The sequence below is a fragment of the Hirundo rustica genome, chromosome 6 (assembly GCF_015227805.2).
Source record: "Hirundo rustica isolate bHirRus1 chromosome 6, bHirRus1.pri.v3, whole genome shotgun sequence".
Classification (NCBI taxonomy): Eukaryota; Metazoa; Chordata; class Aves; order Passeriformes; family Hirundinidae; genus Hirundo; species Hirundo rustica.
Genome location: NC_053455.1, coordinates 58,446,415 through 58,460,456, shown reverse-complemented (window position 1 = coordinate 58,460,456; position 14,042 = coordinate 58,446,415). Strand labels below are relative to the sequence as shown.

The following is a 14,042-nucleotide window of genomic DNA, read 5'->3' as shown; positions in this document are numbered from 1 at the left end:
AAGGGAGGGCCGTAAGGGCGACGGGCGTTGATTGGCTGTCGTGGGGGGGCGGGGCCGTGTTTGAACGGCGTGCCGCGCGCGCGCGGCCGTTGACGCTGAAGCGATGGCGGCGAAGGCGGCCGCGGCGGCGATGGGGCCTGCGGCGGCCGCGTCGCGGACGCTGGAGCTCCCCGCAGAGTGCGACCGGCGTCTGGCCCAATTCCTGCGGCAGGTGGACGAGAACGATATGGTGTGGCTGGATGAGATCTATGAGGAGGCGGTCAGGATGTTTGTCAGGTACCCGCATCCCGCTCCCCGCTAGGCCCCGGTCCTTACCGGCCGCCCTCCGCGCTGGTCCCGTCTTGATCTCCCCTTCCTCTCTAGCAACTACAGCGAGGAGCTCGAGCTGATGCCCAAGACGCCGTCGCAGAAGAAACGGCAGCGGAGGAAGCGGCTGTCGGCCTTGCGGGAAGAAGAGCAGGAACCCGGCAGGAAGCGGTGAGGGGCGGCGGGAGCGGGGGTCGGGGAGCCCCGTTCGGGGCGGGCCGCGGAAAGGGGGAGCGCAGAGCGTGTCCTCGGGGCCTGGAGAAGGGAGGGAGTCCGTGAGAGGCTGAACAGACCTGCTGCCAAGGGTTCAGGGAAACAATGCCCTCTACGGAGCATGTCCTGGCGATCCCCTCCTTTGTCCCATGGGAGTTCCCCTTCCTTTGACCCCGCGCGTCCCGCTGGTGTTAAAGGTCCGGTCAGACCCTGCGTGTGGGCACCCTCGGCCGATAAACACTGGATTTCGGTTCTCAACGAGAAGTTCTTTCTATTGTTGCCTGGTTCTATGTGCCCGTGTCTCTGTCTGTTATCTTTCTGCTTTAAAGTTATTACGTCCCTTAATTACTTGTCTGCATTAGCTGCTTTGTGCAGCTCTGTGTCTCCTGAGCCCATCCCAGGTGTTTTGGTTCCATGCCTGTGTGTGCACGGAGGGGCTCGGGGCTGTTCCCAACTCCTGTTCCCATCTAACCCACTGTTCCTGCCATCAGACTCTCCAGGAGGAGGAATAGCAGCATCAAACTGGTGTCTTCTGTGCGATCTTCTCAGCGACTCCAGAACAAAGAAAACCTGGAACTCAGCAGGGCCGAGGACAAAGAAAACTCTCCACCACAGCGTGTGACGCGATCCCGGGCTGCAGCCTCTGCCAGTAGCTCCAAGGTGGTTCCTGAGACCCCTCCTGCCGTGCAGGCAGCAGGGAAGGATCCCTGGGTGGAAGCTGACCACGTTGGTACTGCGGTGCCTCTCCAGAGGAGCGGGGCAAAGCTGGCAGAGCTGCTCCCCACGAGCTCAGGGAATGGCTCTCCTAAGGAACACGGTGTTCCCAAATCGCCGCTGGTGCCTACAGTGACGGAGCTGGTGGTGCCCTGTACTCCCGAGGCCAGCCAGGCTGTGCCCAGGCTGCAGACAGCGAGAACAGCCAATGTCACCGTCATCTTGAGCCCGGGGGCTGGGCTGGAGGAAGGGGATGGCTCCCCACGGGAACACAGCCGGGCTCCGGAGCCCTCCCAGTCCCTGAGGAACAGCCCGGCGACTCCAACCGGCTCGCGGCTCAGCCGCCGCTCCGTGCGCCGGAGCCTGATGGGGAAAGCCTCCCTGAGCCGCAGAACTTCCCTGGCAGAGAAATACTCCCTGGCCAGCAAGAGGGAGAGCATGATCCGGACATCCATCGCCAGAGCAGCGGGCAAGAAGAAGGCAGCTCAGAAGAGATCCGTGTCCTCCAGCTCCGTGGATGGTGAGTTTGGATGTCATGGGGGTGGTTCTGCTGCTTTCTGCTGCTGAGGAAAGCGAAGTGCTGGGGCTGGGTCTTCAGTGTGGGGGTTGGAGCTGAGTTTCCTGGGCTAGACAGGCTGCAATCCCTCATGGAAGTTCTCTCTGGCTTTCTGGAGCCTGCCCACGGGCACAGAAACCCAGGTAACTGAATTCAGCCTTGTAAATCACCTGGGAAATCAGCATCAGTGTCTCCATTTCAATGTAGCTTTATCCGTTGCTGATTTGCTGTGAGAAGTTGCTAATCCTGGATTCCCGGGATGGTTTGGGTTGGAAGGACCTTGAAGATTACCCAGGTTGCTCCAAGCTCCATCTAACCTGGCCTTGGACACTTCCAGAGATGGGGCAGCCACAGCTCCTCTGGTCAGCTGGTCTTTCCAGTTTCTGTGGGGACAGCTGGCAAAGCTGAGAAGGATTTGGGGATCCGAAAGGAGTGATGGATTCTCCTAAGCCCTACCTGTTTCCCGTAAGGTGAAATTCTCACCAGTTCCCTTCTCCTTAGCTGGTTCTAGAGTTTGTTTGAGAAGGGGATTTTGAGGCTGGACCTTGTAGATTAAAAGCCTCCCACAATTTTACAGTTGATGGCAGAGGCAGATTTAGGCAACGCTGGTCTCATCTCAACTGCTGGAATTGTTAAACAAACAAGCTGGAGGGAGACTCTACATCAGGAACTCGAGTGACAGGACAAGGGGAAATGGGTTCAAACTGAAAGACAGGAAATTTAGGTGGGATATACGGAAGGAATTCTTCTGTTTGAGGGAGGCGAGGTCCTGGCGTGTGTTGATAGAGAAGCTGTGGCTGCCCCACCCCTGGAAGTGTCCAAGGCCAGGTTGGACAGGCTTGGAGCAACTTGGGCTAGTGCAAGGTGTCCCTGTCAAAGGCATGGGGTGGGGCTGGATGAGGTTTTAGCTCTCTTCCCACCCCAACCAGTCTGTGATTGTTTGATGCTGTGGTTATTCATGGCAGGTTCTGGCTGTGCCGGAGCTTCTGAGCTCAGTGCAGCAGAGCCGGCTGGGATGCTGGCTTGGGAAGCAGCACTCCCACTGTTAATAAATAAGGCTGGCTCCAACTGCTGTTGATGTCCAGTCAGGGCCCTGCAGATAATCCTGAGGCCAAGCCCTGCCCCATTAATGCCAGCTCGTGGAATATCACCCTGAACTCATCCATAATTGAAAACTGCTTTCCTGCGCTGGAACTGCTGGCCACGTTCCCGCAGTGCCACCTGGATGTGCTCCCGTGCCCCACCCTGCCCCAGGGCAGGACAAACCCCTCTGCAGCATCTGGAGGTCCTTGTCCCACCAGATCCTTGGCTGCACCCCAACCGTACAGCTCAGGTGTGTTTTTTCTTCTCCCACAGTCTCCAGCTCCATAAGTGTGCCAGAGGATGAGGAAACTGTTGTCAAAACTGGGTGAGAATGCTTTCAGTTATTTATTTACCCTCACTACCCTGCTTGCAGGACTTTTTCACTGCCATTCTTGGTGTAAAATCCAAGTGGCTTCCCAGTTTCCTCAGTTCTGCTAAGCACAGCCCCTTTTGTCTTTTTTTTTTTCCTAGGCCTCCTCCTGGATCCTCCACCCCCTCCAAGGTGGTAAGACTTGGGCAGGGATCAAAAGCATTTGTGTCTGTGTGGATTTGGGAGAAAAATGTGTGGAATACGTCTTACTGGGAAATTCAGTAGCTCTGGCTGTGGATTGTCAGACTTTGTAACCTGTCCCATAGCAGTGAGTGAGGAAGGCACAGAACATCTGGCTCAGAGGTGCATGAGCCCATCCAAGCCTCTGTGGATCTGGTACTCAGACAAGGGAAAGTGTTAATCACAGCATTCCAGAACCAGCAAAACCAAAACCAGCAAAGTTTTCTTTGGGCAACGAGCACGTGTGGCCCATGGCTTTGGGTGCAGGTGGAGGTGTTCTGTCAGGAGGGTGTTACAGTCTTGGATGCTTTCCAAGATTCTCTGACTAAAACACTGCCTTTCCTCTGTCATTTTTCTAAATCTGTTGAAACTGTTGCACACCACCCTGAGCCTGATATCAGCATTGAGTGCTTCTTGGTCTTCCTTTTTAACCTCTTGCTAGAGATCAGTGTGGGAAGATTCAGTCTCCAATCTTTACAGATTAAGGAACCTTATAGTTCAGGAAAGTTTGGCTCAGCTGGTGTCGTGGTTGCACACTGTGTTTTTAAAGCTTCTTTTGACCTTTTGGTCAGACCTGCAGGTAATTCAACACTTGTTAGTTTGGATACACAGAGAAATCTGTGAATGTTATTGAGGTCAACACCTTTCCCTCCACAATCCTCACTGAGGAAGTAATCCCGGGATCACGTCAGTGTTTTGTCCAGAATAAATTTCAATGAGCAGAGCCTGAATTAACGGAGCAGAACAGTCACCTGAAGCTCTAGTGAAAACAAGGAGGGCTGTTTTAGCTGTGCAGAAACTCAAAAGAAGTCAATTTGTCTGGGCCCTGCAGGAGCAATCGGAGAGGATGAATTCTCCATCAATCCCTTCTCCTCTCTTCCCAACGCAACACTGTGAAGTGCTGAGCAGGAGGCAATGCTGGTGCTGCTAGCAGTGAGCAATTCCAGAACCACAGCCCATTATCCCAGTGGAGCATGCTCCAGCCTAAGTGCAGAGGCAGCGAGCAGCGATGGGTATCCCATAACAAGCAGATAAATCACGGAAATGAGCCATTTGCCCGCTGTCTCCAGGCTCCCCATTCATCACTGCTCAGGGAAATGGGCACGCTGGCTCTGGCCTGAGCTCCGGCAGCACAGATTTACAGCTTGCAAGGCTCCTGGCCTTAGTAGTTGATGAGCTGGTTGAGTTTAAGCAGCGCAGATGCTCGTGTTAATGTCCCTGCCTCCCCTGATGATGCAGCATCCAGGGCTTTGCCAAGAGGTGGTTTGGCATTCCCTGGTAATGCTGCTGACCTTACCCATGGGAGAGCCACCCTACGATCTGAACCAGGAACCTTTCTGTGATCTGAACCAGTTTCCAAATGCAATTGTCCTGAAGCCCCTTTGCTTTTCCCACAGGATTTCCAAAACCCTCGGATGTCTCTTCGCTCCCACACAGTCAGCAAACACGGGCAGCCCCAGGAGCCGAAGAGCAGTGGTAATTCCAGAGGGTTCTGGGGCAGCACTTTAGGAAATTATCATTTTGGGAGGCTTGCTGGGAAGCTGGAAAGATTGACTGGTTAATTTGAGAGTTCAGTTTGAAAGATTAATTAATGTTTGATGAGCAGGGATTTGTTTCAGACAATTAGCAGTGAGAAAACTGTGCTGGAGTTATTTCCATCCTGGCAAGCGCATGGAGATGGATATAATGAGACTGGAGGGTTGTGGGGAGGCCCAGTTGAGCCCTGTTGCTGAAGCTGTGCAGAGCCCAGACAGCTTTGGGCAGCTCTGCTTTGTCTGGAGTTTCCAGGTGGGAGCGGTGCAGTGGGAGCCAGGTCCTGCCGTGCCCACTCATGCAGGTGGTTTTGCTGTTCAGTAAACTGCTGCATCCCTTCTCTGCTGTCAGACGTGTGTTGGAGGGGGTTTTCCTGCCAGAACTCACCGTGTAACTGTTCTCTTTCAGAAAACAACTTAAATAAGAATGGAGAGACCTTGGAGCCACCCCAGAGTGCCAGGTATGTCCTAGTTGGAAGTGTCTCGGGCGGGCTTGAGGGCCTGTTCCAAACAGGTCCTGTGCTGGGATGTTGTTCACTGGCCTCAGTGTTTGTGACCATGAAACTTCTGCAAATAAGTTTTCCCTGCCTCCATGATTCTGTGATTTAATTTTTATTTTCTCTAGCATTAGGATTTTATTTATTGGCTAACTGTGCACGCACAGTCTTAGAATCACAGACTGATTTGGGTTGGAAGGGTTAACGCCCATCCAGCTCCACCCCCTTCCATGGGCAGGGACACTTTCAACTATCCCAGGTTGCTCAGAGCCCCGTCCAGTCTGGCCATGGACACTTCCAGGCATGAGGCAGCCACAGCTTCTCTGGGCAACCTGTGCCAGGACCTCCCCACACTAGTTTATGGCCCTTTCCAGCCCTGACTTGGAGGCTTGAGGAGGATTTGCCCGGTGTGATGGGCTGTGCTGTCTCACAGGAGGAAGCCGAGCTACAAGAGAGCTGTGGACGAGCGCTACGACCACCAGCAGGCAGAGGAGGGAGGGCTGTCTCCTCTCAGGAGGAAGACCCCATCCCCAGTCCTCCCAGCCAGCAAGGTGAGTTCCTTGTAAGCCTGGAATGCCTCACCAAGAGCCTTTTTTTTTTACTCACCCCCACTCACACTTTGCTGTTCCCCCCCGCAGGTGGTGCGCCCGTTCAAAACGTTCCTGCACACCGTGCAGAAGAACCAGCTCCTCATGACACCGAGCTCCGTGGGGAGGAACGGGGTCATAAAATCCTTCATCAGGTACAACACCCCTCTCCAGGCTGATCCCAAGGTAAGAGGAGGCTCTGCTCTAAGCCAGTACACGGTGCGTTCGTTCAGTGCCTAAAGCACAGCCATGAGAGGAGTTTTGCAGCCCATTTGAAACGGAATGATTTGAAGCGGTCTGTTCACACTTAAATAAAATTAGGGTTGGTCAGCTTCCTGAAGAATTCCAGTTTGAACTCCAAACTTTATTCCTGCATCATTCCCATGGGCTATCGGCAAGTAACAGTGAGATGAAAACTGGGAAATAGCAGTCTAGTGGATTGTGAATGTTGAGTTGTATTGATAACTGAAGCCTGTAGATCCCAGGCCTCCTTTCTAGGACTTCTCTCATGAGTGAGGTTGAGCAAATACCTCTTAAATCCAGACTTTGGAGGTTTTCCAAGCCCTTGAGGCAGGAGGAAACATGAGGCTGTCCTTGGATGTGGGGCCAGTCAGACAACTGCTGGTGTCCAGATCGAGCAGGCATCAGTATCACTGATGGATCCTATTGGGACCAACAGCACGCCTTGGCTGGCTGCAGGCAGGTACTTCTGCACTAACCCAGGGTGCTTTCCAACCCCTGTTTTTTTCCAAACCAGCAGCAGTTTGGGAGGGAGGGATTTGAGAGCTAGTTCTAGACAAGGGTGTAGCTTCCTGGATTCACTCAGAGCCACGCTGGAAGCTGTGTGCCGAGCAGGAATTACTCATTCTCCTGACACCCAACAACTCACCTGCAAAGTAGGCAGTTCTGTGGCTGGTTTTCCCTTGGAGGAGAGCTGAGAGGGAGAAAGAGAAGGGCAGGATGCAGGAATTGGTATTCCAGCATCTTAGCAGCCTAATGGCAGAGCTTCCTAGAGCTGTGCTCAGAGGCTGGCTGTGCTCCAGCAGGTCAGGGAAGGCCATTGGGAAGCAGCGAAGGATTCCAGCTTCAATCTCAGTGGACCCCTGCTGATGTTAATGTCAGTACTGCAAAGGAGTTAATAGGATGAGAAAAGAGTCTTGTGGCTCGGAGAGCTTCCTCTGCTGCTGTCAGTTTGTGGAATGTTTTAGGTTTCATTCCAGTGCAGGCAGCTCCCCCTCGGGAGTTTTTCCGTGTGGGAGCTAAACATAACTAAATAGCAGCAGAGCAATAAGATACAATTGTTAGTTTTATATTAACCAGGTTGAATGCTGACAGCACCAAGCGTTTGCAGCACAGAGCCCAGTGTAAGGGATTCCCTTGGATAGTGCCCATGCTGATCTGTGGGTTTGTGCTGAGACCAGGACCAGGAGTGGGTCGATGTTAGTCCATTTGCTGTGGTTGTAGCGGTGGCTGGATCTTGCTCCCCTGGCTGACAGCGTGCCTAGGCTGGGTCAGGAAAAGGAGGAGAAAGCCCCTGTTTGGCTGGCGCATGGAGCTGGCCGCGTGCTGGAGCGAGCTGGGAGCTCTCGGAGTGCTCGTGGTTCACCACCAGCTCGAGCCTCGTGGGAGGCACAGGCGCCAGCGGGAGCTCAAGGTGTTTCCTGGAGCACCATCTGTCCCCACGCTCGCCGCAGGAAGCGGGAGCCGTGCCAGGCATTAGCGCTGCTTGGTGGCTCCTTTGCACCAAGAGAAAGCACGGGGCTGGCTGCCTGCAATCCCTGAGGATGCTGCCTGGGCTTCTAGAGCTGATGCTCCCGTTTCAGCACTCCGGCTTCTCCCCTCACTCCCTGGGATTCACACCAGTGTTTTCCTCGCAAATGTCCATTCATGACCAGGTCACGGGCTGCCTGAGCTCTGCTCCAGGGCTGTCACCATCCCATACTCCTGCCTGCAGCTCCTTGCTGTCACCTCTGGGCCCTTTGTCCAAAGCAGCTGAGGTGGGAGAGAGCACTGGCCAGTGGGTACAATGACATTTTGATTCCCCTCAGGAAAAGGAGAGGCAGAAGCTGGAGACTCTGCGGAAGAAGCAAGAAGCGGAGCAGCTGAGAAGGCAGAAGCTGGAGGAGGAGAAGAAGCGGCGACTTGGAGAGGCGAAGCTGTGAGTAGATGTGGTCACGCTTCTCTTGGCACCTGTAGGTTCCTGTGTCCAGGTGTTTTATTTTGCAGGAACTGCGCAAGCAGCAGAAACTCCTGTGGGCACAGGCAGTGTTTGTCCTTGGGGTATCTCTGGAATGCCGATACAAAGCATCGACTGTCCTTGCTGCCCACTGCTGCAGCTTTTTGTCTCGAGTCCCCACTTTCTGACAGAGCTTAAACGTGGCTGGTGCTTAAATGAGTGGGGAATTTGGGCCATTGAATTTCCTGCTGTGCCTTTCTGGCCTTGTGCTGAGCTAGGGGGAGCTCACCTGGTTGGAACACGATGGTGAGCTGGGCTGTGTCCTCAGGAAGCGCGAGGAGCGCCTGCGCAAGGTGCTGCAAGCCCGGGAGCGGGCGGAGGAGATGGAGAAGGAGAGGAAGAAGAGGATCGAGCAGAAGATTGCACTGTTTGATGAGAAGACCGAGAAGGTACAAGCCCCTGCAGAGCTTATTTGGGACAATCAGTAGCCGCTGAGGCAGTTGGCACTGCACAAACGCGCTCTCTGGAAGGAGGGGAACGGAGGCTGCTTGGATTCTAGAGGCTGAACCAAAGAGTAGTTGAATAAAGAACTTTCCAGAGCCTTGATGATCCTGAGGGACAGCCTTTCTCTGGCTACCCCCTGTTTATTCCATAATCACAAACCTAAATGGGCTTTATTAATGCTCCTGGTAGATGGGAGAAGGACTTGCAGTAGATAAAGGTGGCTTAATGGCCCCAAGGTTTTATCTGCTGTTTCTCCCAGCTGAGTAATAGCTGGACAGGGGAAAGCAAACATCCTTCTTTCAGAGCTTTCCTCAGATCCCAGACTTCCAGGCAATTTGTGCAGGGGCCCAGTGGTCATTTGTCTGCTTTAATTATCCCCAGCTGCTTGTCTGCCTGGCTCTGAGGTTATATTCCAACAGCTTTGTGGGACTGGATGTGTAAACCCCAGGATGGGGTCAGCTCTTTCTGGGAGGATGTAAAACAAGGCCATTGCCCTGAATATGACCTTTTTAAAACAGAGCACAGGCCCCCTTGGTTGCTGGGGGGAAAGGAGAGAGGGTTTGCCCTGTGAGGGGTCCTCCTGTGCTGTCCTGCCTGAGACTGGGTCTGTGTGTGCTCCAGGTGCGGGAGGAAAGGCTGGCAGAGGAGAAGATCAAGAAGAGAGTGGCTGCCAGGAAGATGGAGGAAGCTGAGGCCCGGCGCAGACAAGAGGAAGAGGCCAGGAGACAAAGAGCTCTGCAGCAGGTGTGTGTGTGTGTGGCGGGGTGCCTGCTCTATCCCACAGGCAGAGCTGGACACGGGATCCACCTGCCTTGGGCACTGAGAATTCACCCCAGAGATGTTTCCCTGCCGTGTAGCGATGGGGATTTGGGTCAAGTGAGGGGTTCCTGGTCCTGTCCCCTGGAGCCTGCTCCTGTCAGGTAAGTAACTCCTGCCTGGGCTTACAGGAGGAGGAGGAGGAACGCCGACGCAGGGAGCTGATGCAGAAGAAGAAGGAAGAGGAGCAGGAGCGTGCCCGGAAGATCGCTGAGCAGAGGCAGGCAGAACAGGAGCGGGAGAGACAGTTGGCTGCAGAGAGAGAACTGGAGAGGAAGAGGGAGCAGGAGCGGATCCAGGCGGAAAAGTAAGGCAGAATCCCCATTTCTGTACCAAATTCTATGCTGGGATTGAAACGCAGCCAGAGCAGAGGGCAGGAGTGGAAGGCTGGAGCAGCAGGGACTGCAGTTACCTGGCAGCACAGCTCTGGACTGCTGCTGGTGCTGAGCCAAGGAGGAACTCTGGGCTCAGGGGTGTCAGGAGTGTTGTGGGGAGTGCTGAAGAGTTGTGAGCAGGAGGGCCCCCGTGTGGTTCTGGGAGTGAGGGCCTGTGCTGTGGTTCCCAGGCTCCGGGAGCAGCAGGAGAAGGCTGCCCGCCTGCAGAAGGAAGCAGCGGCTGCTAAGGAGCGGCTCCGCATGGAGATGGAGAAGAAGGAGGTAAGTGATTGATTTTGGGAAGAGATGGAGCCACACAGGCTGGCCTCAGCAGCTGTTGCTGTTGGAGCAGCTCACCTGGGACGCTGTCGGGGGGAGCCCTGGAGAGCTACTGTGGCACTTCTGAGCAGGAAGTTGCACCTGTTTGGCACAGTCATGGAACCATGGGGAGACTTGGCCTCTAAAAATACTGTTCACTAGTCTAGAAAGGGGCCAAGGTTGGTAGCACGTACTTCTGCAGATGGTCAGCTGCTTTCTGGCTATCCTAGCCCCAAGATCAAGTCAGCAGCAAGTTTTCCAAGGTGGGAGGCCCTGGTTTTGTCAGGGAAAGGCAGCTGATGCTCTGGCACGGGGGTCAGTGTGTTCATGCCCTTCTGAGGAAGCTGCACTATGTCCCAAGTGCTCCTCAGCAGTAATGAGGTGCTTGGATATTTTGCTGGCCACAAAGATGGATGGCAGGGTTGGCAGTGTAGTCCCTAAGGGTAATCCTGTGGGTGTCCCTTGGCAGCAGGAGCAGCAGAAGCTGGCCGAGAAGAAGAGGCGGGAGGAGGAGCAGAAGAAACTCTCAGAGGAGCAAAAGGCCAAAGACAATGCCCCGGCAACGCTCCTGGAGAACAAAGAGGTAACTAAATGGTCCTTAGGGGTGACAGCACAGTTCAGCCTCAGCACCGACCCACTCTCTGTGGGCAGTTCCCACCCTCTGCTTTTATCTGCCTTTCCAATAACGCAGGAATCCTGGTTCTCTGGGCTTGACTCCACGAATATCTCAATGATAGAGGGAAGGGAAGCAGGAGGGGTTGGACAGGGCTCCTGGCTGTGGGTAGGACAGCAGCTGTTGGAGCTGTCTTTAGTGCCTCTTAAATACCGGAAAGACCTCGGGGGAAGTGCTCAGTTTTATTTAGGGTCAAATTTGGGAACAGCCACAAGGTGGCAGCAGAGCCAGCGGAATGGTGTGGTTTGGCGCGGGAGAATCCTTCGGGTGCGCGTTTGTGTCCCGCACGTTGACAACAAGCACGTGGCTCTTGTCTGCTTGCAGTGTTCAGAATCTTAATCTTTAAATGCAGAAACAGTGAGTGGGCGTTAATGTCACTGGACACAAAGCCATGAAGGGGATCTCTGGTGGGGAAGAACAACTGTGTCTAGATCTCCAGAGGCTCATTTCCTTATTGAAAATTGAATTTCTACTGAAAATTTCTGGTTGAAAAACCTGAAATTCATAGTTGTAGGTTTTCTCCTGCCCTTACGCTTTCCCCCCGTCCTGCTCCCATTAGCATGAGCTCGATTTGGCTGAGCTGGTGAGCAGGTTCTTTGTACAGCAATTAGCAGATTTATATCGTTAATCAAGCCCAGAAGCTGGGTTGCAGAGTGTTTAGAGCATGTGACTCTGCTCCAGCGACATCAACCTCCAGTTAACCTTGGCTTGACTGGGATGGAGCTCTGTTCTATTAGACCCATTGGATTCATCTATTGCTGTGTGCTCATGCCACAGATGGCAAATTAATTGGCCTAATTAAACAGGAGAAGGCCACGTACAGCCATCATTGGGTCACAGCTTTGGAACTTGAGTCAAGCTCTCAGGTCCAAACTTGAGAACTGCCAGACTCGGGGTTTGCTATGAGGTGACAGAGCATGAGGTGGGGACGAGCTGGTCCCGCTGTAGCTTGGATGGTGCTGCTGCATCCAACACATGTGGGATGTGTTTCCCTTCTAGAATTCCCCTGCCTGCAACTCCTACGAGATGACTCCGCAGAGCAGGAAGGAATTCAAGGTGCCTGTGACGACCTCAAACGACTATGGGATGGACCTGAACAGCGATGACTCGACAGATGACGAGAGCCAGCCGCGCAAGCCCGTCCCTGCCTGGGCCACTGGTGCGTGTGTGTGGAGGGATGTGTGTGTCCAGGGCCCCCAGCAGGCTGTGGGACCTGCTGTGGGGTTTTGCCCAGTTCCTTCTGCCTGGAGGCATGTAAAGTACTCCAGCACGGAATGAGTAATTCTGTGTCCGAGACTGGACCGGAGCTTGGAGCAACCTGGTCTAGGGGAAGGTGTCCCTGCCCGTGGCAGGGGGTTGGAACTGGATGAGTTCTAAAATCCCTTCCAGCTCAAACCATTTCATGATTCTACGTGGAATGTGGAATCAAGGGCTCCTCCACCACTTGGGGATCTTGTCACGATGTAATGGGGGACAAATAGACTCCTAAGCTGCCTCGGAGTGATGAGAGATGAGCAGAGCGGGGACACGCCGCTTACAACAGCCTACACAGCAATCCCAGTTAACAAAATTAACGCAACCCTCTTCTGTTCCCGCAGGAAATCAGCTCAGCCAGGCCGTGATCCGGCAGTACTACAACCCCCCTGACGTGGACGCGCTGTTTGGGGCCATCCCCAGCCCCAAGCTGGAGCACATCTTCTACAAGAGCAAACCGCGCTACTTCAAGCGCACCAGCTCGGCCGTGTGGCACTCCCCGCCCACCGTGGCGGCCAAGCCAGCCCTGGGGCTGCCCTGCGGCCTCAAGAAGCCCTGAGGTGAGCGCAGGTGTGCAGCCAGGTGTGCCTTCCTGTCTCCAGGTGAGGAAGGAGTAACTCTCCACTTTAAGTATTTAGGTCCTAGCGTTGAATTAATGGCAGCTTCTCCTGGGTTCCTGCGCCTCAGTTTGTGGTGCTCGTTTCTGTCAGGCCAAGGCATGAGGTGCTGCCCCGGGAAGTGCCTCTCTCTTACCTTTAGCTTGGAGCTGGCATAGACTCAGACCTTCAGCGGGTGAGGGGTGTCAGCTGAAGCTGTGGGATCACCCCTCTCTGTCATGCAGGGCACAGTCCGGCCTGCTCCCCTGCTCTTCTCAGGAAGGTGTTCCCAGCTGTGCTCTTCATCTCCTGCAATCCGAAAGGGACTCATCGTTCCGTTTCCCCTCCACGTGTGTGGTTGGGTGTCCATCGGCTCGGCATGGCTGACGTTGGCACAGCTGGGGCGGGAGCACAGTGAGGGTCTCAGTGAGGTTCTGTCAGCTGTGGAGAGACGTGACCAAGGTGTGCCCATGTCCCCGAGGACCCGCAAGTGTGTGAGCCAGCTCTAGGCCTCGATAGGAGAGACTCTGCAAGGGTTCTGGCAGACTTTTTATGTTTCTCATTGAAATTCCATCTGTGAGGCCAGATGGGCTCGAGGGGATGTTTTTTAACCTTAATCCCTCTTGTTCAGCCTTGGCTGTGGCTCAGCGTCAGCTCGTTGTTTCTTGGCCCGTTTAGCACTTCCTGTTCAGTGAGCTGCTGTTAACCGGACTCTGGTCAACCCAATTTCATTGAACCAAAAATTCCAGCTCAGCCTTCCATTCCAGGAGCCCGTGGTGGTTTAGTCATTCCTTCTGCACCCAGCCCAGCCCTGTAAAACCCCTGTAGAGACTGTGCTTTGTGTGAGGGGACATGATCCTGTCTGTGTTTCTGTAGCCAATGCAGTGTTTGGCAGCAGTCGTTCTTCAAAAGATGTGAGTTTTGTAAATACACTGGTGTCTGTATTCTGGGGCTGCTCTGTATGCGCACATCTGTGTCTGTGGAGTGTCTGTGCTTCTGGGGTTGCTCTGTAGATCCAGGCCTGGCTATATTGCTGTCTGTACCCATGGAGGGCCTGTGTTTCCATGGCTGTCCTGTGCTTCCTGGTCTGCATCCGCAGGACTGTGATTTCTTGTACAAAAACTTCTGAGCTGGCCAAACGCTGTTGGATAAAGTGAATTTAATCATCTCTGGGCTCTTTGTTACAGAAATTGAGGGTTTGGAGTCTGTCCCTTTTGTGCCGTTTCCTTGAGGCAACAATGTCCTGTCTGGGGAGAACTTCTGATCTCCAATGGAAAATCTGTCCCTGGGGGT

The 14,042-nt window shown here is 54.1% G+C and overlaps 1 protein-coding gene across 2 annotated transcripts; it reads left to right on the top strand.

Moving 5' to 3' along the window:
* Nucleotides 1-100: 100 nt before the first annotated feature.
* INCENP (inner centromere protein) lies at nt 101-13,914 on the top strand. Of its 2 annotated transcripts, none has more exons than XM_040067216.2 (17): nt 101-276; nt 364-477; nt 1,011-1,753; nt 3,146-3,197; nt 3,344-3,374; nt 4,820-4,898; nt 5,364-5,415; nt 5,885-6,002; nt 6,090-6,224; nt 8,087-8,196; nt 8,543-8,663; nt 9,340-9,462; nt 9,666-9,841; nt 10,100-10,190; nt 10,696-10,809; nt 11,899-12,058; nt 12,498-13,914. In XM_040067216.2, exons 1-17 carry the CDS (start codon nt 104-106, stop codon nt 12,710-12,712), a joined length of 2,607 nt encoding a protein of 868 aa, XP_039923150.1. In that variant the 5' UTR covers nt 101-103; the 3' UTR covers nt 12,713-13,914. The 2 variants fall into 2 exon arrangements, with proteins under 2 accessions (XP_039923150.1, XP_039923149.1); XM_040067215.1 differs by having other exon boundaries at nt 3,344-3,377.
* The last annotated feature ends 128 nt before the right edge of the window (nt 13,915-14,042 follow it).